The 24,397-nt window shown below is 42.2% G+C and overlaps 1 protein-coding gene across 3 annotated transcripts in view; it reads right to left on the bottom strand.

Annotated features, from left to right (window-relative positions):
* Positions 1–2,964: 2,964 nt before the first annotated feature.
* The window catches only part of SUSD6 (sushi domain containing 6), a 69,586-nt gene continuing 48,153 nt past the window's right edge, over positions 2,965–24,397 (bottom strand). For all 3 annotated transcript variants that reach the window (XM_063117590.1, XM_063117592.1, XM_063117591.1), the window contains exons 3-6: positions 16,188–16,385; positions 14,685–14,823; positions 10,536–10,966; positions 2,965–9,084 (exon numbers count right to left, since the gene is read on the bottom strand). In XM_063117590.1, the coding sequence (XP_062973660.1) occupies positions 9,059–9,084; positions 10,536–10,966; positions 14,685–14,823; positions 16,188–16,385 (794 nt within the window). In that variant the 3' untranslated portion in view covers positions 2,965–9,058. The remainder of the gene's footprint in view (positions 9,085–10,535; positions 10,967–14,684; positions 14,824–16,187; positions 16,386–24,397) is intronic.

Raw genomic sequence — 24,397 nt, 5'->3', positions numbered from 1 at the left:
TCAAGGCAGGGGGAAATTAAACAGCATCTGGCCATTATAATGCCTCAGCCTTCTGACCTTCGGGAAATCAAGATGAGTTGTCCCAACTGTCTGAAATTTGACATGCATGCAGGAGTACCCAGACTAAGCTCAGGAAGGTAGCCAGACTGCAGAAGAGCCTGCTTAGAACCGCCAAAGATACCGCAGTTTAAAGACTTCTCCTTGAACTGCAAGTATCTCCTACATGCAGTAATGTGTTATGCATTCTCTCCAAAATTCAAGGAAATTGCAGGGGTCTAGCCCTTCTTGATTTGGTGAACATCCATTGTGTATTTGGGGGGGGGGACATGAGATGGGGTTTTTTGGTGGGTTTTTAAAGTTCTCGTTTACTCTATCATAGGGCAAGTCATATTGTAATGGATGCCCTGCGCTGATTAAACCAGTAGGCTGGGGAAGGAGGGGCAGCAGTAGCATGTATGCCAAAGGCTTAGAGAGCTGTTTGTGGGGAAAGTTTGTACATGTGCCAGTAGATTTATAAAACAGACTTCTCCAAACCAAGTACCCTCCAGAGGTGTGCACTAAACTCCCATAACTCCCAGCCAGCTCTAGGAATTGCAGTCCACACCTCTGGAGGGCACCAGATTGGGTAAGAGGTTAGCCCAGGGGTTGGGCCCACAGTCACCAATGTGCTTCTGTAAACCTTTCATGGCACCCACCAAGGTGCCTACCCCCCTTCCCAGTTTATTTAGGGTGGGGTTATTTTACACATTTTCTTATTGGAAGTTGGGATTGCTCTGAAATAGGTTCCTGTTGTTTCTGAAGACTCTGGGATCAAAGTCTGTTTTATAAATCCACTGGCACAGGTTGAGGCTCAGATGCCACCTTTGCCTTGTACTCAGTCTTACGAGTAGGTCATTTGTCCTTTGCCCCTCCTCCCATGGCAGCCATATTGTGCTTTCTCAAATTAACAAATGTGCCCACGGACTAAAAATATTGCCAACTCCTTGGCCTGAATCATTTGGGAGAAATTCTCCAAATGTTTCTCAAGGATAGGGCTCATTATTTGTAGCACAGAGTTGTAGCATAACTTTTTTTGGGGGGGGGGGGTACTACCCTTTAAGTGGCAACAGCATCAACTGTGTTGGCAGCCTGGCCCCCATTTTGCATGCTTCACAATTTATTTTATTTTATTCATTTATTACATATTTATACTGCCCAACAGCCTAGGCTCTCTGAGCAGTTTACAAATAAAACCATAATATCATAATCGAGATTAAAACCTTAAAAATCACATAAAACCAGAATAAGTTAAAATATTTAGCATTGTTCTGGGGCATTGTGGGGCAGGGGGAGAGGAACCAGCACCAAAAACATGGTGAAAAAAATTCTGCAAAGTGGCCTCTTATTTTATAAGGGTTACGGGGGGAAAGTATCTCAGAACTTTTCTGAAAAATATGTGTGTGTGTTTTTGTTTGTTTTGGCTGAGCTATAGTTGAGCTCAGCTATAGTTGTCATTCTTAAGGGTCCAGCACCTTCCCTAGTCTTCCAAATGTTAACTTTCTGTGGGCTGATTGTGGATAAATCTCATCTCTAACCCAGATGTTTGTAATTCCACTACTTTCCTGAAAGCCTTGTAGCAGGTGTGAGGGGGAAAGTGTTGTGTTCAGCTCTAGGGAAGAGGTGGAGCTAGTGCTGTGCCAAAATCTCTCCTCCCAATTTTCTTCCCCATGAAAGAGATGTTTTTGTTTTGTTTTTAAGATCTCATTCTCAGGGAATTTTTAATTTATTTTGATGGTGTTATTGAGCTTATTGATGCACAGACATTCATAGAAGGTACTCTGTGTGTGTGTTTTCTTTCTATTACACATTCCCTATTATTCTGCAGCATCCCATACTGCCTGCACTTCCTGAAAAAGCCCTACGGGAGAGTTATCTCATTCTCCTAGGCTTCAGTTGAAATGTGGGAAGCCAAGGAAGCTACCGGCTGCTGGAGAAATGATTGTACAATGAAAGAAAGGGCAATTGTGTGCATTTGTCATCCACATCATAAGTAGGGTAAATACAAGAACCACAAACCCAACCCATGAGAACTTCTCCAAAATTTTTGTCTACATTGGATTTCTTTTCAAAAGCAGTTCCTTTTCTATCACATTGAATGAGAACAGTGGAAAAAAAATTTGGGGAATTTTTCAGCACATAACTACTGATATACATCAAAATTTTCAATGGGGAGCAGTATATAAATATTGTAAATAAATACATCCAGCATATCACACACTGATGAATGCCATTAGAGACTCAATGTAATAGTAACTGTTGCTGGTTTCTGTGGTTAATATCTATGGCATACTTCAATCTATAAATGTGTTGTGATTTTTGTTCAACTCAAAATTTGGGAGATTGCTTTTCATTGAATGCCAGCCAGAGAGCTTGACGGCTCAACATGGAGCTGAACTTGAGTCTGCCATGTCTGAATCTGCACTCCCTTCTGTGTTTTGTTCGAACTATTTATAAAGCCACAATATAAAGTTAATTTTGCCTCTGCTCTTTCCTGAAAGGGCATGTGAAATTCAGTGATTTCCCTTTTCAGTTAAGAATGGCCATGTTCAGAAGACACCTTAAACCATGGCTTTAACCACGGAGAATAAGGCTTTTTGCTTTATTCACTGTGGTTAAAGCCATGGTTTAAAGTGTGTTCTGAACACAGCCCATGTATATAGGCAGCCAAGGACAATGAATACTTCCATGCTCTGTATGCAGAACTTTCAAAGTTGCTCATACATACAAACTCCAGTTCACAAAAAGATCCTGAGCAAGTTATATTACAAAGAGATGTCAGTAGCAGATTGACACTTTGCTACCAAGAAATGTATGAACTCAGTAAAACGGCCATTACTCTCAGCTCTGTGCTCTCAGGAATGAGAGCAACAGGTTTAAGTCAAAATACTTGTACTCCAACAGACAAAAACAAACAAAGGCAAACAATCACTTCAAAAGATTTTTTTAATTTAGAAATGCAGTTATATACATAGAACAATTGAAATTAAATTAAACTTTGTACAAATATTAAAATACTATCTTCACACCCACTGCAATGTACAGGATACCAGAAAAATATATATATTTATAAAATAAAGCAAAATAAAACTGATTGACATCCTGCACAGCATTTTTTTTTAAATCCCACATATATATGAGTACCATTCTGCAAATAAATTCCATAGTGGTGCAACTCAGATTACAAACAAATAAAAAGCACTGAAGGCAACCAGGTTCTCCCCATATGTTTGCATTTCCAACTACCTGCAGCTTGCCCACTGGGTAACAGTGTGGTGTGTGTGTGTGTGTGTGTGTGTGAGAGAGAGAGAGAGAGAGAGAGAGAGAGAGAGAGAGAGAGAATGTTCTAACCTGTGTGAGTTTCTATCCCAAAGCAAAGGTAACAGTGACATTATCAGCAGAAATGGACAGCCACTCTCAGGGGCTCACCTATTGGGAAGAATCAGAAGCCGGTATCTCAAGATTTACATCAATACAGAAGTGTTTCTTCATTCAATACACATCTCCTCTGATGCAAGCACTGGAATCTTGATAACGTGACACAGGTGGTCAAGTTCAAAAGAAATATTTAAGAAACAAACCTGACATGAAGGACTGAGGCACTGAGAGTGTGTGTGTGTGTGTGTGTGCATGCGAGCATGAGAGAGAGAGAGAGAGAATATCAATAAAAAACTACATATGAATGAAGCTAAAGAAAATTTTCCTACCAAGAAAAAAAATACTCTGTCCTGTGTGTGCATGTGTGCCAGGGTACTAAAAAGTGAATAATAAGGAAAACCAAAGGTTGATTCACACTTTAACACGGACATTGTGCCTGCTGGGTGTTCAGCAATGCCTGCTGCAGATACAGTGAACATGTAAAATACGAAGGACATGCACACCTCCCTCTTCAGGAGCATGCACACAACCTCTCAGACCTATTGCTGATCACAGATCACCAGCATACGTCAATGTGTTTACAGGCACGCTATGCGGTGTCACCGCAAACAGAGGCATCTGGCACATAAAGTGAGCTAGGCCTGCCTCGTAGCCCAATTTCAGTTCTTCTGAACAATGTGCAAATGCGTTATGGGTACTCCATATTCAAAACTATGACAGAGTTAATATAATGCATCCAGAAAAAAGTATCTGCTTCAAGAAGAGTGTTATCTCCTGCTGAAAACACAGTAGTAAGACTACAGCTAATGCTTTTTAGTGCAGACACTCTTCCTCACGAGTATTAAGATACAGATAACACACATCAGTTGCGTATGTGCTATTACTCTAGCACAGAAAACAGGAGCATCTTTGGCTTTGGAAACCCTGTCAACATGCACAACAGTAGTTTTAACTACTTGGATAAGTATTGTGGTATAGTCATGTATTTGTACACCTGACGTGAGTAAAAAGAAAAACCTCTGTATCACCAAGTAAAAAGAAAAATCTCTGTATCATCATATGATCAAAGATTAAAGATTATTCATCATAGAGTGTATAAGCAGCTTTTACAAGCCCTAGGTCTGGCAGCCTATAGATATCCAGTGTCAGAGGATTGCTTCTCATATAACATTTTTACAAGAGCGAGCGGCCCTAGAAATCTCTCATTTACCCCCAAACGGCATACAGTGATTAATGCAGGCTATTTCCTTTTTTTAAAAAAGGAAAATAATAATAAAAAGCAAACAGGAACTAGGCCAGGCTGCACAGAAAACACCATATAAAATGTGTGGAAAGTCATCGTTCAGTTCCTCTTCCTTTCCAATCTTTGAATGGTGCATCAAAGCCTATTGTATTCTTGTCTTAAGGAACAATACAACTTCAAATAAGAAAAAAGCCAAGCAATCTTGTCCTCAAACAGGTCACTCTTTGCCAAGTGGTAGCTTATCACAGTATGCATCTAACTACTTGGTAAGTAGTCATCTGTATTCATCCAGGAAAAGCAGCTCTGCATTTTAGTTTAAGCAAATGCAATCTTGTTTATAGCACTAGATGTGTGAAAGAAAAGTAAAGGGCCATTGCTCAACTGTGTATGCAGAAGGTCCCACGTTCGGTCCCTGGGATCTTCATAAACACCACCCACCCCCACCCCAAGTTTCAGAGTCGGAAAAGTTCTCTGCTGGTCAGAGTAAATATTACTGAGTTAGATGGACCAACAGCCTAACTCAGTATAAGGCAGCTTCATATGATCAACCAATATTCTGGACAAAATGGAGGATGGCATGGGAACCACTCATTCGTCAGGTGTATTACATTCCAGCATTTAAAGGGCAAGGCCGGCTTGGAGAATCAAACTCCAGGGAAGGCCCACATTTTCCAAAACAGATAAACACCACTTAAGCCAGGATTTTATTACTGCCAGGCATGAATTGTGCCCTTACAGCATCTGGCTCTCTGTGTACAAGCTGGAAGAAGTAAATTGGATTTGTAACAGCCACACAGTGTTGGGCTAGTGGTCCTACCAATTGAATAACTCCTCTTGGATGTTTCAGAATGTTTTAAAATATGTCAAGTTTTGTTGTTTTTAGCAGAATCCTATTTGTTTCCTGCTTATGCATCAGAACAGGTGCCCTGAGCCTTATACTCAACAGCTATCGCTATCCCTGCCTTTTGTGAAAATATAAGACCCCTACAAAAACTCAGTTTTTATTGAAATGAAAAACTGCTTTACAGTTGACCCCAAATACACAAGATTTCAGCCATGAAGTTATTTAGTGTCCCATTCTTTAAACTATTCAAGTGAAATACCAGTTGTAGGATTATGACCCCCAAGCTGAAGCTAGGAGACTCTTCACATATCTGCACAATGGTAAAGTTGTCCAGGGATTTAATAAAAAATGTAAGACAAGTTCACTTACATACTAAATGATAGATCTAGCTTCTACCTGCTGGAGTGAAGCTATGCTACAGAAGCAGGCAAACCGCTACCTCAAGGATGTTATATAGAACACAAAAGTTTATGAACAGTCCGCAGGTGAGGAAGGAATGGGAAATATGAGAACTGTTACACTGGTCCAAATATTTTATATAAATAAATACTTTAAAAAAGAGACCAGCAGCTTCCTTTGGGCTAGGTGCCATCCAAAGGTTTGGCACACTCCCGTCCTATGCAAAACCTTTAGTACTGCTGTTGTCACTGTGTCCCAAGCTAATAGATATAGCCACTGCTAAATCTTTCTGCATGAACTGTGCTCTGTAACTGTTGAAATTAGACAGGGGAGGTTACAAGGCTCCATATATAGCAGGCAGCAATAGATGTCACTGTGTGTTCACATTGTTCTCTTATAAGGAGATGGGATGCAGAAATCTAGGACTATGCTAAGGTTTGAATGAGGCAAGGGCCAGCTCCACACCTAGGGCTCTCAAAGAATGAGCCAGGCTTCCCTAAGTTCAGGGGGTATGGGGGTATTCTGCGGTAAGAATTATTCATCTCACATACTAAGGCCATCCAAATTTCTGTGTCCTGGTCTCATTAAAAGCAAGCAAATTGGCATCGACTAGCTCAGTGCAAATGATTCTGCTTCTGCTAATCATGAAGAAGTCGAAGGAGCTATGCAAGCACTGAAGCCCTGCCCTCATAGGAAAACCTACTACGCACCTTTGAGCTTCTAAGTTTTCAGCAGATGCATGACCCACACACATTTGCAAGGCTATCTACACAAAGGAGCTAGAGCCCTGCTAGACACCTTGTTTTTATTCTAAAAATGCAAGCTGATTTTTTTGGATGCTTCATTCTATATTCAGTGCCAAATGGGTGTGCTTGTGTGTCGAATGAGCACCGCTCCAAAGCGAGGGGGACATGGGTAGTTGTCCAGGGAGGAATAAGTTGTTCCCAAGTCAGATTTTAAGTTTGGGAAAATAAAAGTACTGATGGAGCCACATTGCTGCAGCTGGCCCATAAATGTTCCATATGAAGCAGGTAGCACATTGTTACCACCATTCTTTCTGCTTCCCTCAGTATTTTAAAGCATACTGTGGCTCTGTTTGCATGTAAAAGCAGGACAGTGGGATTAATTAACCCATAATTTGCCATGGCACATGCCCAGTGCATGCAGCTGCCATGGCGGTTTTGAATATAGAACCACCAATCGGTTACATGTCAACTGGGACTCTATGTGTTAATTGAGGATTAAGCAACCCATCGTTAACCAAAGAATCAACTGTGCCTGGGTTCACGTCATGGAATAACCTTCAACTGGAGGTTGCTTATTCAAAATGGTGCCGGCATGCAACCCCAGCAAATTGTGTGTTAACTAACCCATGACTTGCCACCATTACATTCAAACTGGGTCTGTCATTCTATATGGATTTGCTCCCAACTTATTCCTTTGATGTCCCTGTCACTAGGACAAGAATAAGAACTGGCAATTAAGACAACCTGCTTTTGTTGTAGAAATCTTTGGGAAGCTCAGAGAATGTCTTGAGTTTGGGAGGCTCACTAGAGGAAAGTCTAGGAATCTATATTTCCACAGTGTTATCAATAAACTACATTGCTTTGTCCACAGAGGGCCAGATAAACAAAAGCAAAAGCGTATTTATTTAAGAGGTGGAGGTATGCAAACATGTCCCCTGCATAGTAAGGGTTTCCAAGTGGAAGCAGCATGCAATGCAAAAAAAATAGAGGGGGAGGGATCTTCCATCAGGACAAATCAGCAGCATGGCTCTTTCCATTCAAAAATTTTAAGGCAGGCTTATCACTGTAATTCATTCAAGGCAAATTGGGCATGCCGGTTACAAAAAAAACCCTAGATACTTGCTAAATAGTGATCTTTTTTAAAATGACTAGTTTACCAGAACAAGGAAGACATAAGAAATGCAGGCTAAACACTACATGCCCTGGCATTGCCTCCACAAGGGTGGGGACCAACAAAAGCAACAAAATAAAAGAGCAATGCTAAAATTACTCTCCCATTCTGGTAGGTCAAAGCAGAGGCGCGATAACCCCCCACCCAAGCACAGCGCACCCGACACTCTGCAGCCATTCCAAAGAGAACGATTTCTCAACACACTGGAAAACGGAAGGCTTTGGAACAACTATGGCAGAGCCATAGAGCATAGAGCATGGCTGATCGGGTGGCTCCTCTAAGAGGAAGGGCACTCACTCGCCACGTGGGCTGGCCCAGGGGCCCACGCAGGCCTTCTTAAACTTGTCTGCGTACAAATGAATTGCTCAAAGCCCTTTACAAGACAGCCTTAATAGTAACCCACACTAAGTTCAGAGAAGAATGTCTTTGATGAACCAAGAAAGTGGAGGGGGACAGATTTTTTCTTAAAGTGGAAGCTTACAGAGGTTCAGACTCTCCATCCCAGCAAAGGTGCTCTTTCCCCCTCTCTTTGGGAAATGAAGAAAGCAAGTAGCAGCCCTATGCTTGCCATTAGGCTTTCTGTTTGTTTGTTTGTTTATTTAGACAGCCAGTTGCGATTGCCTTTAACATAGCCAGCATTGCCTAATGTGCTCACATGCAGCTACATTAAACAGCATATATGACTTTGAAAACTTGAGAGCTGCAGTAGGTGATGTGTGTGACTCCCACTGGACTGACTCCCAGTGAGCCCATCCACAAGAGCTCTGTCTTGCCTTCATAACACAGTAAACGAATGGAAGGAAACGCTCTGCACCCAACAAAGCAAGCTGCGTTTTGGCCCTATGTTCTGAGCTGACGTCCAGAAGCTAGTAAGGCTCGTGAGAAGCTGCAACAAGCCGGTGTGAGAAGGAGCAAGGCACAAGTAAATAGCAGCTCTCCAGAGACCACACTCAAAAACATCTGGCTGGGGAAGAGGAGAGGTAGGAGGAGCTCAAGTCCATTAACATCACTGAAGCCCCCCCTTAATGCAGATAGAATGGGGAGACAGCTGGCACCCTGTTCACCCTACTGATGCATCAAGGAGGCATCCTGGCGGCATCCTTTGGATCTTCAGCTATAGGGTGTTTGCTTGGAGGTATTCAGGGCACAGCGTGTGAGGGTGAGGGAAGTTCTGCATGGAGTGCTCACCATCCCGAGAAGAAGGAAAATGGAGAGAGAAGGCTAGATAAATGCAGCAAGCCTCATGCTTCTTTCAGCAATGGAATATCTGGGTTGAGAGAAAGAGAAAAGGGGGGGGGGGGAGGACAAGTTAGGCAATCTTTCAAGTTTACCTTCCAGGTTTCAAAAGCCACACAGTACAGACTTGATGTGAGTCTGGGCTGCCTATAAAGCCCGTTCCATTTATAAAGTTCTTATTTAACCTGGTCAAGCTTCTATAACAGGGTGACCATATGAAAAGGAGGACAGTGCTCCTGTATCTTTAACAGTTGCATAGAAAAGGAAATTTCAGCAGGCGTCATTTCTATATATGGAGAACCTGGTGAAATTCCCTCTTCATCACAACTGTTAAAGGTGCAGAAGCTATATTAGAGTGACCAGATTTAAAAGAGGGCAGGGCACCTGCACCTTTAACAGTTGTGATGAAGAGGGAATTTCACCAGGTTCCCCATATATATAAATGACACCTGCTGAAATTTCCTTTTCAATACAACTGTTAAAGATACAGGAGCCCTGTCCTCCTTTTCATATGGTCACCCTATCTATAAGAGCAAGGCACTCTTTGACCTTCATCAGTTATGGTTTTGCAAATCCCTTCCCACAGCAAAACCCAAAAAGATTTTCCTGCTTTGGTCTGCACAAGAAATTAAAGCTTCTGTAACTTGTGGCACCTTTCTCTTCTCCCAGAACATTTAACACCATTTAACAACATGAGCTTAGTATGTTTGTTTTTAACGGACCCCAGAATAGCTGTTTTTATAAGGATACTGTTGTTTTTATGCTTTTTATGTTTTTAAACTTTGTATATTTGTTTTTAATGTTTACTGATTTTAACTTTTATAAACTGCTCTGAGAGCTTCAGCTATGAGGCGGTATATAAATGCAATAAATAAATAAATACTTGGTCAGTTTTTACAATTCATGAATATCTACCATGTAGATTCACACCACAGGTAACACCATGATTCTATCCTTTAATGGGCCCCCAGTGTCACTGTTGGGGACTTTGCATGCGCATGTTGGAGAAGGTGAAGGGGGTCCTAATACTTTTACCTGTATACAGTGTTAGTTCTTATAGGTCTGTGGTGGGGAACCTCTTTCAGCCCAAGGGCCAAATTAAATTTTGGAGCTCTTGGGGGCTGCATTCCAATGGTGGGTGGGGCCGAAGGCAGAGAGGGCAGGGGCAAGTGTGTGTGTGCATCTCTCTCTAAATGAATAAATAAATAAATAAATAAAACCAACCCACCAGCCTATTGCAAGCTCTTGCTACTGGAAACTGCATAAAAGCCAGGAAGTCTCCCAATGATTGGTGGTTGGGGGAAAGGGGTGTGGCCCTCTGGGAAATCTCAAGAGGCCCAACTTGGGACCCCAGGAAGGCCAGTTTTGGCCCCTAGATCTGAGGTTCCACTGAAGGAGTGAGCGAAAATCTTCAGTTTTATGAATGCTTTAATTCTAGCTAGCATAAGTTCAGGTGCAACATTTCTTTTTCAGATTGCTTACCATCAGTATACTCCTCTGAGGAAGCGAGTGATAGAAGGCTTTGTACATCACTGCTTTCTGAGTCTGGGGCCTCTTTGGGCCCAGGTCTTCTACTAGATGTGCCAGCCACCCAGGAGGAGGTGGTGGCCTGATGCACTAGAACAGCCTCAGAGTGGCGAGAGCTGCCGGCTTCACACAGTCCGGAGTGTCCAGGGACTTCATCTTCCCCAGCAGAGCAGTTGCGCCTTTCTTGGTCTGCTGGTGGCTGTTGCATCTCCCCCACTGCTCCACTCTGCCCAGCTCCTTCTGAAAGGACAATCTGTACCCGTGAATCCGAGGGAGGTATGCAGTTTCCAGCACTGCCGTAGACAGCTTCTTCGTACGATGGCAACGCCACCTGAACTCCATCCACCATGATGGAAACCTGGTCTCCAGAAACACCTTGATCACGCCTGGGTTTGGATTGTAAAGAAACACATTATGTTCTAGTGTAATGAAGCACACAAAAGCTTTTCACAAAACACTACATTACAGAGTTCCTAGATTCAACGTCCCTTTAGGTATTCAGGCCTCCACACAGCCAGGTTTCCCTTTAACTCAATTGACAACAGCCATACAGATCTGATTATATCTATCATGTACTGCCCTGCCATGTGACTTGAATTCTCTTGTAGTAGCAATAAGCAGAGTGTGTGGCGAAGGTAGATCTCTGGGTGTTCTACTAGGGTACCCACCCCACTCCAACCACTACTTTGTACCTGGCTCCTTTTGGTGGACCTCAACATTCTAATTATAAAATAATGGGAAAACCCATTTCCCCCTCTGCTTAATTTCCTGGAGGGAAAAAAAGAAGTATACAAGGTATGCAAGTGTCTGAAAGTCCTTTCCCTAACGTGGTGATTCATTCCCTCACTACTAAATGAGTTATAAATGGACTCTACCCACCTTAGGAGCACATTATCTATTCCTCATATCTTCCAGGATTTTGCCCCAACATTGAAAAGAGATTCCAGGGCTGAGCCCTGCTTTGTCCAGCCACAAATTTTATTAACTCACCTGCTAGCTTTTGACCTGGCTCAAGGTTCACAGTTGCCAATAATTAATATTGTGCAATTCTGATCTTGCTGAATGCTCAGAATGACCAAGTCTATAGAAAGATATCCCTATCATGTGGCTCTGATTGAGTGCCCCTTGCGCAGATTAAGGCATTTACATTTCATTGTTCAATGTTAATCTAAATTTGATCAAGGGACTATTTTAGAACTTTAAATTCCCATTATTTCATTACAGTTTCCACTTACAATCAGGCAACGTAATCAGGCCTCAACACTGTCACTTGTCTTGGCAAACGTGCCGCCACAGACTGGTGAATAGGAGGAACCCCGGCCTCTTTCCCAGCCTTGAAACTGAAGAGGTGGGCAGGGACCGTTGCGGTGATCCCCATCCCTTCCCATGTGCCAGGAAGTCTGGGAGTGGTTTGGCTGCTATGCTGCTCTTGATGGAACAGGGGGGGGTGGGGGGTGGCAGTGCTGGGCCAAGTCATACTGGAGGAGGGAAAGGAGGCAGGGAGCTTCCTTAGCTGTTGTGGCCTTGCAGCAGCCAGACAGGCAAGCTCCAGGACTCCCTTTCCTGGGGGAAAGGAAAGGTAACAACAACAACTAACAAAATACTGAATGCTTCTCCTCTTAAAGGCACTTCATTTCTCAATAGTTCTTACTACAGCAGTGTAAGCTAGGCCAGTATTTTTCTCCCAAAGTGTGCTGCAGATTGAGGTGAGGGAAGAGATTGAACAACAATGTAAGGCCACCCAGTGAGTTCATGACTGAGCTGAGATTTGAACTAGGAGACTTCAGGCCCATAGCTCAGCACTTAGAATTACTGCGCTATACTAGTTCTATAAGTTATACATTTTTAAAAAAAAATGAAGAAAATAATAATAATTTATTTATTTATTTATTACATTTCTATACCGCCCAATAGCCGAAGCTCTCTAACAATATTTGTTGGGCTTCCATGAACCATCAGACTGCCTCTGTAGTCACAGCAATGGTCTACCTTGACAAATGGTGGCTTTCAGGATAAACTCTCCAACCCAGCTCTGTTAAATAAGAGTTCTCAACTAGAAATGTCTGGGATTGAACCCTATATCCAGGCTGTATGCTGAGCAGCCAAAGAGCAGCTGGACTGACTAGGAGTAATGACTAAGCACAGCTCCCAGTTTTTGTTGGACACTGAAGAGAAAAACCCCAGTATCTTCCCACCACATATCCTTAACACACATATGGCCCCTCCACCCCTCTATCTCCCTGCAAGGCTCGAGAATTGAATAGGATTTTAAAATCCCCAACTCAAGTAGGGATATCAGCTTCTGTGATACTGTAGTTCTTAGTTTAGGGTAACTATGTCAGAATTATTAGTAAATGCCCAGAACCCAAAGCAGAGTACATCACAGTGGGTAATGCACATAGGCTTGCTCTCCTTTTCTTTTCTTTTTCTGTCATTATCCAAGACAGAGGTAAAAGAAAGCGTCTACATGGTCTGAGCATAAGTTTCGGATCTCTGTTTCCATGCAAGACAGGAGGGCGCTAAAGGTAGCACAGCAGATGGAACAGCACTGCCATAGGAATTAGCCGTGAAGAAGCAAAGCAGTGCCTGTTACCATGGGCCTCACTGCCTACATGCACTCCAAAAGAGCACACCACAGATGTTTCTAGCACTCTCCGTCTCTACGAGTAATTTCTGTGTGTGGCATGATGAACATTCAGCTCTGGATCCATTACCTCGTTAAGAGGCAGACTCCCTCCCCCGCCCTGACTTCTCCCAGCCCCAGACCTCCCCCTGATTCAGATATGGCTGTAGGAGGGGAAATTTTTATGCCCTATATTCCGTATTTGAGATTTCAACTGTTTATTTGAATATACAGACTGGTAGGATGGCAGGGAATTAGTCTCTTCTCGTTCCCAAATGAACATGCCTTTCCTCTGTCTCACTGACTAATATGTCCTATATGAAATGAGCCAACCCAGAGCCCCCAGACACCAGTGCCTGTGTTACAGGAATAGCTACTTTACTACTGCCAACTGATCCTTTTAAACAGCCATCTCAGTAGGAACTCTGAAGACTAACTAAGCCCGTATGCTCTCATCTCTCCCAATACAGAATTTTGCTTGCCGCAACAAATGCACCACCATGGTCCTGTGAGCATAGCAGCCCCAGCCCTCCTCCCAACCTGGGAACTACTGAAGTCATCCGGACGGTTGCACTGAGATCCCTCCCTCCCCACCAGAGGTTCAAGGGTGGGAGCAAGACTGGGGGTTGTTCGGCGGCTTCAGTGTTGAGGTGCCCAGAGTGCCTTAGAATCATGGAATAGTAGAGTTGGAAGGGGCCCATAAGGCCACCGAGTCCAACCCTCTGCTCAATGCAGGTTTCCCACTTAATTGCACAGGGGGAAACCAATGAACTCCACACCTCCTTTTCCTGTAGGAAAAGGCAATGAGGGGCTTCCTCGACCTTGCAGTGGCCAAACCAGCAAGTGGAGGTACAGGGTGGTTGCAACCACCATTTTTGGTTGTCTAGATTGGTCCCCTGCCAAAGTCTATCAGTAACAGTTGAGCCTGGGAATGCTTCCTCAAGAACGATGAGGGCTGAACCTTGCCCCATGGGTGGCAAGAATGCAGTCAACCTAAAGAGGCCTAAACAGCTTGAGATCCATCAGGTCCAATACAGGTTCAACGGCTCCCCCTGCCCTGCCTCTGCTCTCATGCTTGAAATTCCTTGCAGACAATAACAACTTTTTTTAAAAGTGCAGTTTTGTGGGGAAAGCCCATCGTGGCTGGAAGCTGGCGGCTGCATCATATAAACCATGCAGTGCCACTGCGCAGCCACAATGGGATAAATAGGGTGTGTATAAACCAGCTAGATCTGCTCCAGGATCAGCAGCCTGATAGCAACTTTTTGCCAGGGAATGTAAATGGATACTTTGTCTAACAGAATCAAATTTAGAGAAGGGTTCCAGAAGAATGACGATTCAGAGACTGAAAGAGAAACTGAGGACAGAACAGGAAAAGTAAGCATGGTTGTAGAATAAGCAAGAGATATGCCAGATCTCCTCCAAGCATTTACATGCACAAGTATCTGCCCTGCAGTGGAAGGTCATCCCCACAAACTCACCTGCTGTGATGAAAAGACTTCAGCTTTGGCTGTAGCAAAACAAACAGTACAACTAGGAGAAGGATGAGAGCTACAGAGCTTGCTGTGGAAGCCACTATGGATAGGGTGGGTACTCCTACACTTGGAGGAGAACCTTTATCTGTAAAGCAAAAGCAAAAGGTTTTTTAAAATGGTTTCTTCTCAGGAAGCAGCTGTTTCCCATCACCAAACCAGACTCGTTAACAAACTGGCCAGGGACAGCAAGCAGGATTACTAGGATGCTCCTGCCTTCAAATGGCCAACTTTGTTCTCAATGCCAGATGGAATTGTCCTGGGGTGAGGCCTGCTCCAAACACACACAAACAGATGGGACAGGGCTGCACTCGGTGGTCACAGCACACTCAGTCCAACATGATTCCCAGACAACCTTTGCTGCCATCTGGCCACCAGGAGCTTTTCCTACATTGAACCAATTTGGTCACATGAACGCAAGCTAAAACTACATTTTTTAAAAAAAAACAACAACAACCCCAAAACACCTTTTGAAGTTTATTTTATCCCACGGGAACAAGGCGTTGAATTTTCTCTTTGCCTGTGTTTGTGTGATTGAGTCACCATCTCATGGAGCATATTGGCAAAATGAGTTGGGAAAGTTCTAACAGACTCCAAAAATCAAGTCTGAGCTTGAAAGAGAAAAGTCTGCTGCATTTTCTATCTGATTAATCCACTTTTCGTTCATAAGAAAAACAGCAGAACCCCTCGCCCCACCCTAAAAATCTTTAAAATGTATACATTACTTTGAGCGTATCCTCCAGTTGCAGGGAATTTGTTTTATTTCCACAAATTTCTGTTCAATTACACACACTCCCCTCCTTCCCCTGCTCAATACCTCATGGTCAATTAAAGCTACAAGACAAACATTTTCCTGCAGACTTCTTGGCTTTCTATCGTGGGAATGGAATTCTTATCCAACTGGTGAAAAACCTTGCAAGTCACAACTGTCAAGTTCCTTTTAGAAAAAATTCTTTTCAAGACAGGCTGGGCTAGGCAGAGAACGCTCTGTGCTGGAACAGGGTAGGATTAAGCAGCATCAAAACCCCACCCCTATCCCCCACCCCTGTCCCCCACCCTCACACAACTAAGTATCTGTGTGCTTTAGATCTGGGGAGAACATGTTTTAGTCTCTAAAGGGTTATACCATTACTGGGTAAAAAAAGAGGGGGGAAGTATTCGGAGTTATACATGATAACCTATTTCAGAGGGAACTCTAGAAATAGTGTGTGTGCATGGAGATTTCTGACAATTTGCTGCATCTCACCAAGTTCCTGGATTCTATTGGGAAAGACACGATAAACTGGTATAACACAAATTTGCAGTGAATTTATTCCTTTAGAGCAGATTAACTCAACACATTTCTTGAAATCTAATCATACACTGGTTTATATGCTGGTACTTGAAAAGCACTGGGCAAGGCCAATGACATGGAAATAAAAATGAGCATATTCACACGGAGACATAACAAACCTTGGCTGAGCCTACAGGTAACCTCCATGTCTGGATTCCACTTTCCATTCTTGCAAGTCAAATATTTGTAGTCTCCCTTCAGCAGGTAGCCTTCCTCACATAAATACTCTATGACACTGTCAGATGTCAGTGGGACTTTACAGGGGGCTGGATGGCATCTGTAGCCTCCATTCTCAGGCTCTGGTGGCTGTGGACAGACTGAAAAGGGGAAAAAGATGCTGTGAAAGAGTATTATGTAACTTTGAAAGGAAACAGGAAATAAATTAGTTACCCTCTACCCACTTGTCAGAAATAAATGCTATTGAGACATGTAGCAAAACAGGCAGAGATCTCTGCTGCACTTCAACAGATAGTGAAAAACTAGCAAGGCAAATCTGTGCACTTCTCCAGGCTGAAGAGAGGGGCACGAAACATGGATAGTGGTCCAGTGTCTCAATCCCCTTAAACTCTAAGGCCTAGGGCACACATACATATATATTCTGCAGGTTGTAAGGCTTACAGTGTTCTGCTCATACGTTCAGCTGCACAGGTACCAATTCTTGCTCCTAGAGTGACAATGGAGGAGCCAGGCAGCATCCTTAAAGGTCTTCCAGTTGACAACTCCTAGTGTGCAATCAATGCTCCTGATCATTTTTGTGACCTCTTGAAGAAGGGCTTAATTTTTTTTAACTGGATATTGTTTGTTTTTATGCTTTTAAAACGTGTATACTTGTTTTTAATGTTCAATGTTTTAATCTTTGTAAAACACCCAGAGAGCTTTGGCTATGGGGCAGTATATAAATGTAATAAATAAAATAAAATAATAAATCACCACCGTAATATTCTCAACTCATTGTAATTGCATGGAATTCCCTTGGTGTATTCCAGTAACAACATTGCCATTTTCAAAGGCGTGAGAAAGCAGAGGGCAAAAGAAATTGATGTTAACTGTCAAGAGGGCAAGAGGTGGTAGGAAGACAAGGACGGCACAAAAAGGTCTTCGCTTCTATATTCAGCTAAGTGCAGGTCTGAGCTGTCAACCAATTTTATATGCTGCCATTCAAAGTAAAAGGCCATTAAGTCATAGAATCATAGAACAGCAGAGTTGGAAGGGGCCTACAAGGCCATCGAGTCCAACCCCCTGCTCAATGCAGGAATCCACCCTAAAGCATCCCTGACAGATGGTTGTCCAGCTGCCTCTTGAAGGCCTCTAGTGTGGGAGAGCCCACAACCTCCCTAGGTAACTGATTCCATTGTCGCACTGCTCTAACAGTCAGGAAGTTTTTCCTGATGTCCAGCTGGAATCTGGCTTCCTTTAACTTGAGTCCATTATTCCGTGTCCTGCACTCTGGGAGGATCGAGAAGAGATCCTGCCCCCCCTCTGTGTGACATCCTCTCCCTAAAACAAGCACCAGCGATCAGATTTAATTCATCTATGCATCACCTCGTCTCTCTTCACTGAAGAGAACAGAGACAGTTCTATTAGAGCACAATCAGGATTGTATTTTATTGCTACAGAGACAGAAACAGCTAACCAACCAACAGTGAATGTAACTGTTCATAAATCTAGTCACCTCTATCTCTTCATCCTAATCTTTGCCACTCAGCCTCAACTATTCCATTCAATAAGCCACAAGCAAAGAAAGTCAGTGAAATTTAACAGCATATTGGCATGCATTAGTTCTATCCCTACAGAAGCGCTAACATACTGCACCACTGATGACTTTTAGAAAGTGACTTTTCGGACCCAAATAACTGGCTTCAGCCACATCTGTGCAATAAAGTTCCATTAATAATTAACCTATATATACTACGAGAGTATGGCCTCTTATTCTTCCTAAAGAACAAACCCAACATTCCCATATCACGTTATCCCGAAAGAAATCCTATCTCAGATAAATAACAGATACCATTACTAATCTCCCTACTATTGCCCTTTTACAATGTGCCAGTCGAGGTAATCTGGGAGCCAGAAAAGAAAATAGATGGTGCTGCTCACAGAATGTCCAAACCCATCTGTTATAAATTACTGGAAAGGTAGCCACGTTAGGCTATTGCAGCAAAAAGCAACAAAGAGTCTTGGTGTATCATAAGGCCTAACACATTTATTAAGGCATAAGCTGCTATGGACGACGGCTTGTCTCATCAGAAGTCACGAAGAGGTATTGAGCTGCAGTTATACCAACCTTAACCTGTGCATGTGCTTGTGTGTGTACAGACACCTCTGAAGCTTGGGACAACAATTTATAGCTGAATTATAAAGTGGGCTACAGCCCACAAGAGCTTATGCCATAGTATATTAACCAGTCTTTAAGGTGCCACATGACTCTGTTGTTTTTATTATAGATTAGTGTGTCCTCATCTCATTTTCCACAATATGTAAAGTATTAGCTGGAGGAATATAGGTTCAACAGCCTGAACCTTGAACAGTATGTGGACTTCATATTCCACCTGCCCCCAAGCCCTCAAATCTTCATCTCTGTAGAAAACCAGGTGTCTCCTGTATGCAGGCAAAGGGCTTGTGATTTCCCAGGGGGCAAATTTCAGAAGGAGCATCTGCTCAAACTTGTCACTTATAGTTGGAGTTGAAAAAGCTCAGACTACTTTGTAGATGAGTTCAAAGATGTATTTATTCACATACACTTACATTTTCTGTGGACAGTATGAGTTTTAAATATAAAACCAAGTTTAGTCCACGTTACACTTTTAAAGGAATGTTTTATTTCAACTGATTCATTTTTTTTTAACTTCACAGAATTCACAATAAAGAAACAAGTAGTGGTTGCTCCATTCTAGTTTTCTTTATATTAAGTTATTATTGGGAAATTACTGTTTCCCTACATTTTAAAGAGGAGTCTACTTTTTATAAAATGAAGTGGATAAATAAGATCACTCTCAAGAAAAAGGATTTGCCAATGTAATCATAGCTACACATTTATATAATTAGATGCAAGCACTTCACAGTGTAAAATATGCCCAGTAATTTCAGACTTTCCAAAAGCTTTTTAAATAAGAGATACCAAAAAGGGGAATAAAGACTAATTACAGTCTTGCACCAATGCAGTCACCAGCTGGTGATTCACAAGCAGCACAGAGCTGAATTATCTTAATTAACATGCAGCAACACTAGAAATATCACGTGCTTATTAACCCTCTGCTACAATCAACAAACCATGGCAGAAGCCTGCCAGTACCACCATGATTAGGAACATTTAGCAGCTTTCCATGGAAAATATTGTTTTGTTGTATATTCTAACTTCTCAGATAAATCCATGGAGGGTCAAATCGGGATTCTTGGTGGGCAGGATTTGCTTTCCAGGGCTGAGGTTCTGCACCCCTGATGTAAATTCACTGGATCATCGCCTAATTTATTACAGTAGTGGGCAGTATCCCATTGGACACCAGCTCTAACAGCAATTGCATTGTGCTAGTGTAAGGGACTCAGGGAATCCTATCATGCCAGCTAACATTGCTAGCAGCATTGTGCTAAAGATCCTTTACACTAGTGCAATGTAATTTACATCAGCGCTAGTGTCTGAATGGATACTGCGACATTACACCTATACTAGGCTCGCCGCATAAACCCTTCTCAGGCGAAGCACCACCACTTGAAAACCTGAGGGAGGGTTAAATAAAACCTTTCCCCTAGCTATGAGGGAAACAGGTTAAATATAGGATCTGTTTTTAAATGTACTGTGGGTATATGATAACTGTGAGGCAGGTAAATAATGCCAAGCTGACACGTGGTATTTAGTAGCTTAGCAAAATAATAAGTTTATTGTCATGTTAAAAGCTTTAAATGAAAATATAATGCTTCTAATGCTGCTTAATCCAAACTCCCCACACACCAACCATCTCTCTCTCTCTCTCTCTCTCTCTCTCCACACCAATCTGAAATCCCTAGCAATTAATCTCCTCTCATTCCACAAACAATCCCAATCTCCACTCCCAATAACAACATAACATACTCCTCCCCTCAGTCACTCTTTATATACTCATTTTCCGACTCTACCTATTACATCACAAACCACACCCACTCAGTTCTAACATTCCATACTCACCAGACATACTAATCTAGATGTATACCAGATACTCAATTGTGGGGTAACACCACAGATACTACCTAACATCTGTGGGCATTTCCGTGTGTACGCCAAAGTTTTCCAATTCTGCATGGCATTTCCAACAAAAACAAAACCAGTGAGTTTTTGCAGGCCTCTGTCCGAGACCCTAGAGAACTGCTCCAAGTTAGACACACAATACTAGGCTACATGGACAAATGGTTTAATTTAGTATAAGGCAGCTTTACAGGTAGAGTTAGGGCACAACAGCTGTAAGTCTCCAAACTTGGAGGCCTACGGACATCTAATACAGAACGGGAGGAGCAGCAGAAGTGATTTTCATTTATGCGCTTCTCCCACGCTGCATTTCAGCACACAGGCTTTTTCGGCCATCTAGCTAAGGTGTTGGGAAGGCTGGAGGATTCCTTGTACATATGTATCCGCACATGTCAAAGAGATTAATCTTGCCAGCTCTGGTCACCTGCTTGGCAGCACTGGGAACCTGAACCTAGGACTTCTGGGCTATATGTTACTTGTTTAGTGTTGTTGCTGATGCTTATTGGTCTTATTACTTTGATTTTCTATAGTTTTAAAATGTGTTCTTTATATATTGCAAAATTATATGTTCAAAGTTGCCGGGTTGCTGCTGCTGCTTGCCCTAAATGAATGTATGAGTATTAGTAAAAGTATTAGTATTAATAATACCATCATCATTATCATCACCACTCCTTCCTATTGCACCCCCCCCTACAACTGTGGCAGAGAAAGAACGGGGGCCTAGCCTTAGGCTAAGTACTGCACCCTTTCCAAACAGGTATAACCAGTGCTGTCAAAGTCAGCAGTATTGATTATCTGTTAGGCACTGTACGCTTGATACCCAAACCAGCTCACATAACCCCAAGTGTTTGTTGCAGAGGTGGAGCTACAGGAACTGCATCTGCAGCACCCTTTCTAATAAGCCACTCCCAAGTCAACAAAAGTTGCCTCCTTCCCCATGAGTGATCCTTCACTAGGTCAAGAGTCAAGATTTAGAAAACATTTATTTTATTAAAGTCCCAATACACCTCTAAGGCCAGTACAAAGCCATGACAAGGTGCATCACAGGCAAATATAGCAGGTGGGGAATAATTGTCTCCTCAGTAATTATTCGCAAGGCAGAAAGCATTGCATTTAATGTATATCCTTCACAATGATTAAAGAGCATGTGTACATTTTCAGAGATCCAATTTATTAAAAACAAGTTCAACTTGAATCAGAATTAGTTCCGGCTGGAAGAAAGCTTTTACATTGCAAATTTGTACTGACTTAAAGTTAATTAGTTAATTTTGGTGCAAACTTGTGCAAACAAGAGCTTACAAGGCTTTTTATCAGTTCTTATAGGCTTATAGTAGTTGAGTAAACTATTATGTCCATAAAATGCTAAGACACAATAAATTAAAGGATGAAGGTCTTTTTCATTTCCCAACCTTACTTCGTGGGCAATTTCTACAAATTTTAAAAACTGAGCACAGTAATGCACCTTATTATACCCATGGACAGGGGGAGAGAAAGAGTCATACTGCCATAAAATGTTGAGAGAATGCTCCAATCCTGATCATAAATAATATTTGAGACCTCTATTGCTGCTCAGACGACAAGTGGAAGTAATGCAAAATGAAGCAGGCTCTTATCTTTAAAGCAACTCAGGAAAAAAATTACTCATAATAGAGATGACGGGGCCAAAGTTATTTCAAGAACAGTGGGGAGGACTATTTTTGCCAACATGCTGCTTTCCTGGAACACGCCAATTCTCTCCTATATTTCCAGTCAGTACATGCTCCGACATGGGGCATTGTTTTCAAAACACTGAGATTAAGGATGTAGCAGAAAGTGATTATACAATCTCCTCCTGTTCTTTACAGGGACCATAATGATGCCAGTTCAAAAGAGGCTTCCCAATGATACTCCGTGTGAGTGTGTAAATGAGAAGAGTTCAAAACCAAACAACTAGTTCTTTAAATCTGCTCAAAGTGAGCAAGCAGCAAAAGGGGGTGAGTGAGTAGGTGGGTGGGACCTTTGCTGCAATCTTATGTTTCACATTTACACATTCAGAATCAGACAAAACATGAAAAGCTTCAGTCAACCCTTGAAAAGTCTGAATTAGGGCTTTTCAAAACAAAACATGCGTTTTTCCAATTTGCTATTCCGCTTAGACTTGTTTTTGCAACCACACGCTACCACTTAATCCCAGCTTTTAAAAGTTACTAACATGCTAGAGCAAATATACTAAGGTGAGGGCATGCAAAGGGAAAATAGTGTGGTAAAAAAAAACACATTTTTAGAAGTATATTTATATTTCAAATTTTAAGCTATTTTTCCACCAGAGCCCCACCCTTACCATCAAAGTGACTTATGCTGTGTTCTTCACGGTGGCAGATAAAGACATTTTCATTTTCCCAGGCATTTTAATCTGAGAATCACTTCAGCCTGGTGTATGTTTTAGTTACTGCTTAATTTTATCATTGATGTTATAGTTTTACAGTACATTTTAATGTTTTATGATGTGTTTGCCCTGAGATCTATCAAATGAAGAGTGGTATACACTTGTTTTAAATGAAGTAACTAACTAACTAACTAAAATCTCTTATAATGGGAGGATCAAGTGAAAGACCGCAGAAACAGATCTTAATGCACAAATGCAAAAGCAGGCTTGGGTGGGAGAAAGGAATCCTAAGCAATTTTGTGAGGGATGTTGTCTCCCAAAAGTTCGCAGCTTGAAGTGGCAGCACTTGCTTCCTGCAGATAAAACGCCCTGACATGCCATTTAGAGCAGCACGGTGAAGTGTCCACTTCACCACAGTGGATCTTCTTGTGAGAAGGAGGTAGCTTAAAGCGTTAGTTTAAAGTAAGCACCTCACTATTACTTTACAAATGTGATGCTACTGCTTGCACATTTGGTTTGTGCGTAAGAATCTAAGCCCAGTTAGTTGAAAATGGAAATTACTACTTCTGCTATCCTCTTCACAACTACGATGAAGATGGGAGGAGAAAAGCACCACGTCAGGGAAGGCTGGAGTAGAAAAAGAAGCAGCTTACACTGGAGAGGATGGAGGTTTGGAAGTTTACATCATTTCTCCATGGAGGCAGCTGGATGAGCAGAATGAAGTGATGAATCAGAGGTAGAGCCCCAGGTGACATGGGAGGACTTGGATGGTGAGGCAGATGCAGGGAGCACACCCTGAGATATGATTTCAATAACTTCCAATGCACATTTGCACATAATAGTTAGGAGCTGTTGCACCCTAAGTTCTATGGCTGCCTTGGTAAGCCTCGAGCAATGTATACAGATCTCAACAATAAACTTCACTAAGCCAAATGAGACAAAGACAGTGACAGTCGGATTCAGGGATTTTGCTACCAAAAGATACAACACTTCTTGAGAAGTGCTCTAATTACCATCTATACTCGACACCATGCTTCTAACATACCAGAGCTTTTCAGAATGCCTTGTAGTGGGTGCCGGTGTCCTCCCAACACAGGATTTCACAGAACCATGAAGAACAAGCTACCTTTTAGTTTCAGATCATTTTAGGGGTATATTTCCAACATACCTTTAGTGTTTTCACTACGAAACACTCCCTTCCATAGAATCCATTCACACCACACCACACCACACCACCCCTGATATCTAAGCCTCCAAAGTGAGGTCAGCCGGTAAACATGAAGGCACAATGGACACCATATTCCACTTTTCAAGATGACATGAGAAACTAAATTTAACAAGGAAATAGGATCAATGGTGATACATTGTAGGAAAGGAAGATTTTTATAATCTCTGTGTAATTTACATTTATGTAGCAGAGCACTAATAGTCACACTCTGAAACAGCTGAAGTCATGGCAGAGCTGTGAGTGGGCTCCTTACAATGCAGTACATTGATGAACCCTCAGATCCATCAAATTACATCATACTCTCGCTGTCTGCTAGAAATCCCACTCAGAGCATTCTTGTTTAAAGATTTAACAAGCTTCCCACAAGATTCTATACTGTTCTTTCCAGCCAAGACAACTAAATGCTTCACTCATTCAATGAAAGTCAGATTCTCAAGATGCCACAGGAGCCATTCTAGATTATGTTTAAACATTAAAAGATGCCAAAGACTATCAGCACAATAGTTCACAAGGTTCGTGT

This window comes from Elgaria multicarinata, chromosome 2 (genome assembly GCF_023053635.1).
Source record: "Elgaria multicarinata webbii isolate HBS135686 ecotype San Diego chromosome 2, rElgMul1.1.pri, whole genome shotgun sequence".
NCBI classification, from domain to species: Eukaryota; Metazoa; Chordata; class Lepidosauria; order Squamata; family Anguidae; genus Elgaria; species Elgaria multicarinata.
The sequence above is the reverse complement of the archived record's forward strand: the minus strand, read 5'-3'. Positions and strand labels throughout refer to the sequence as shown.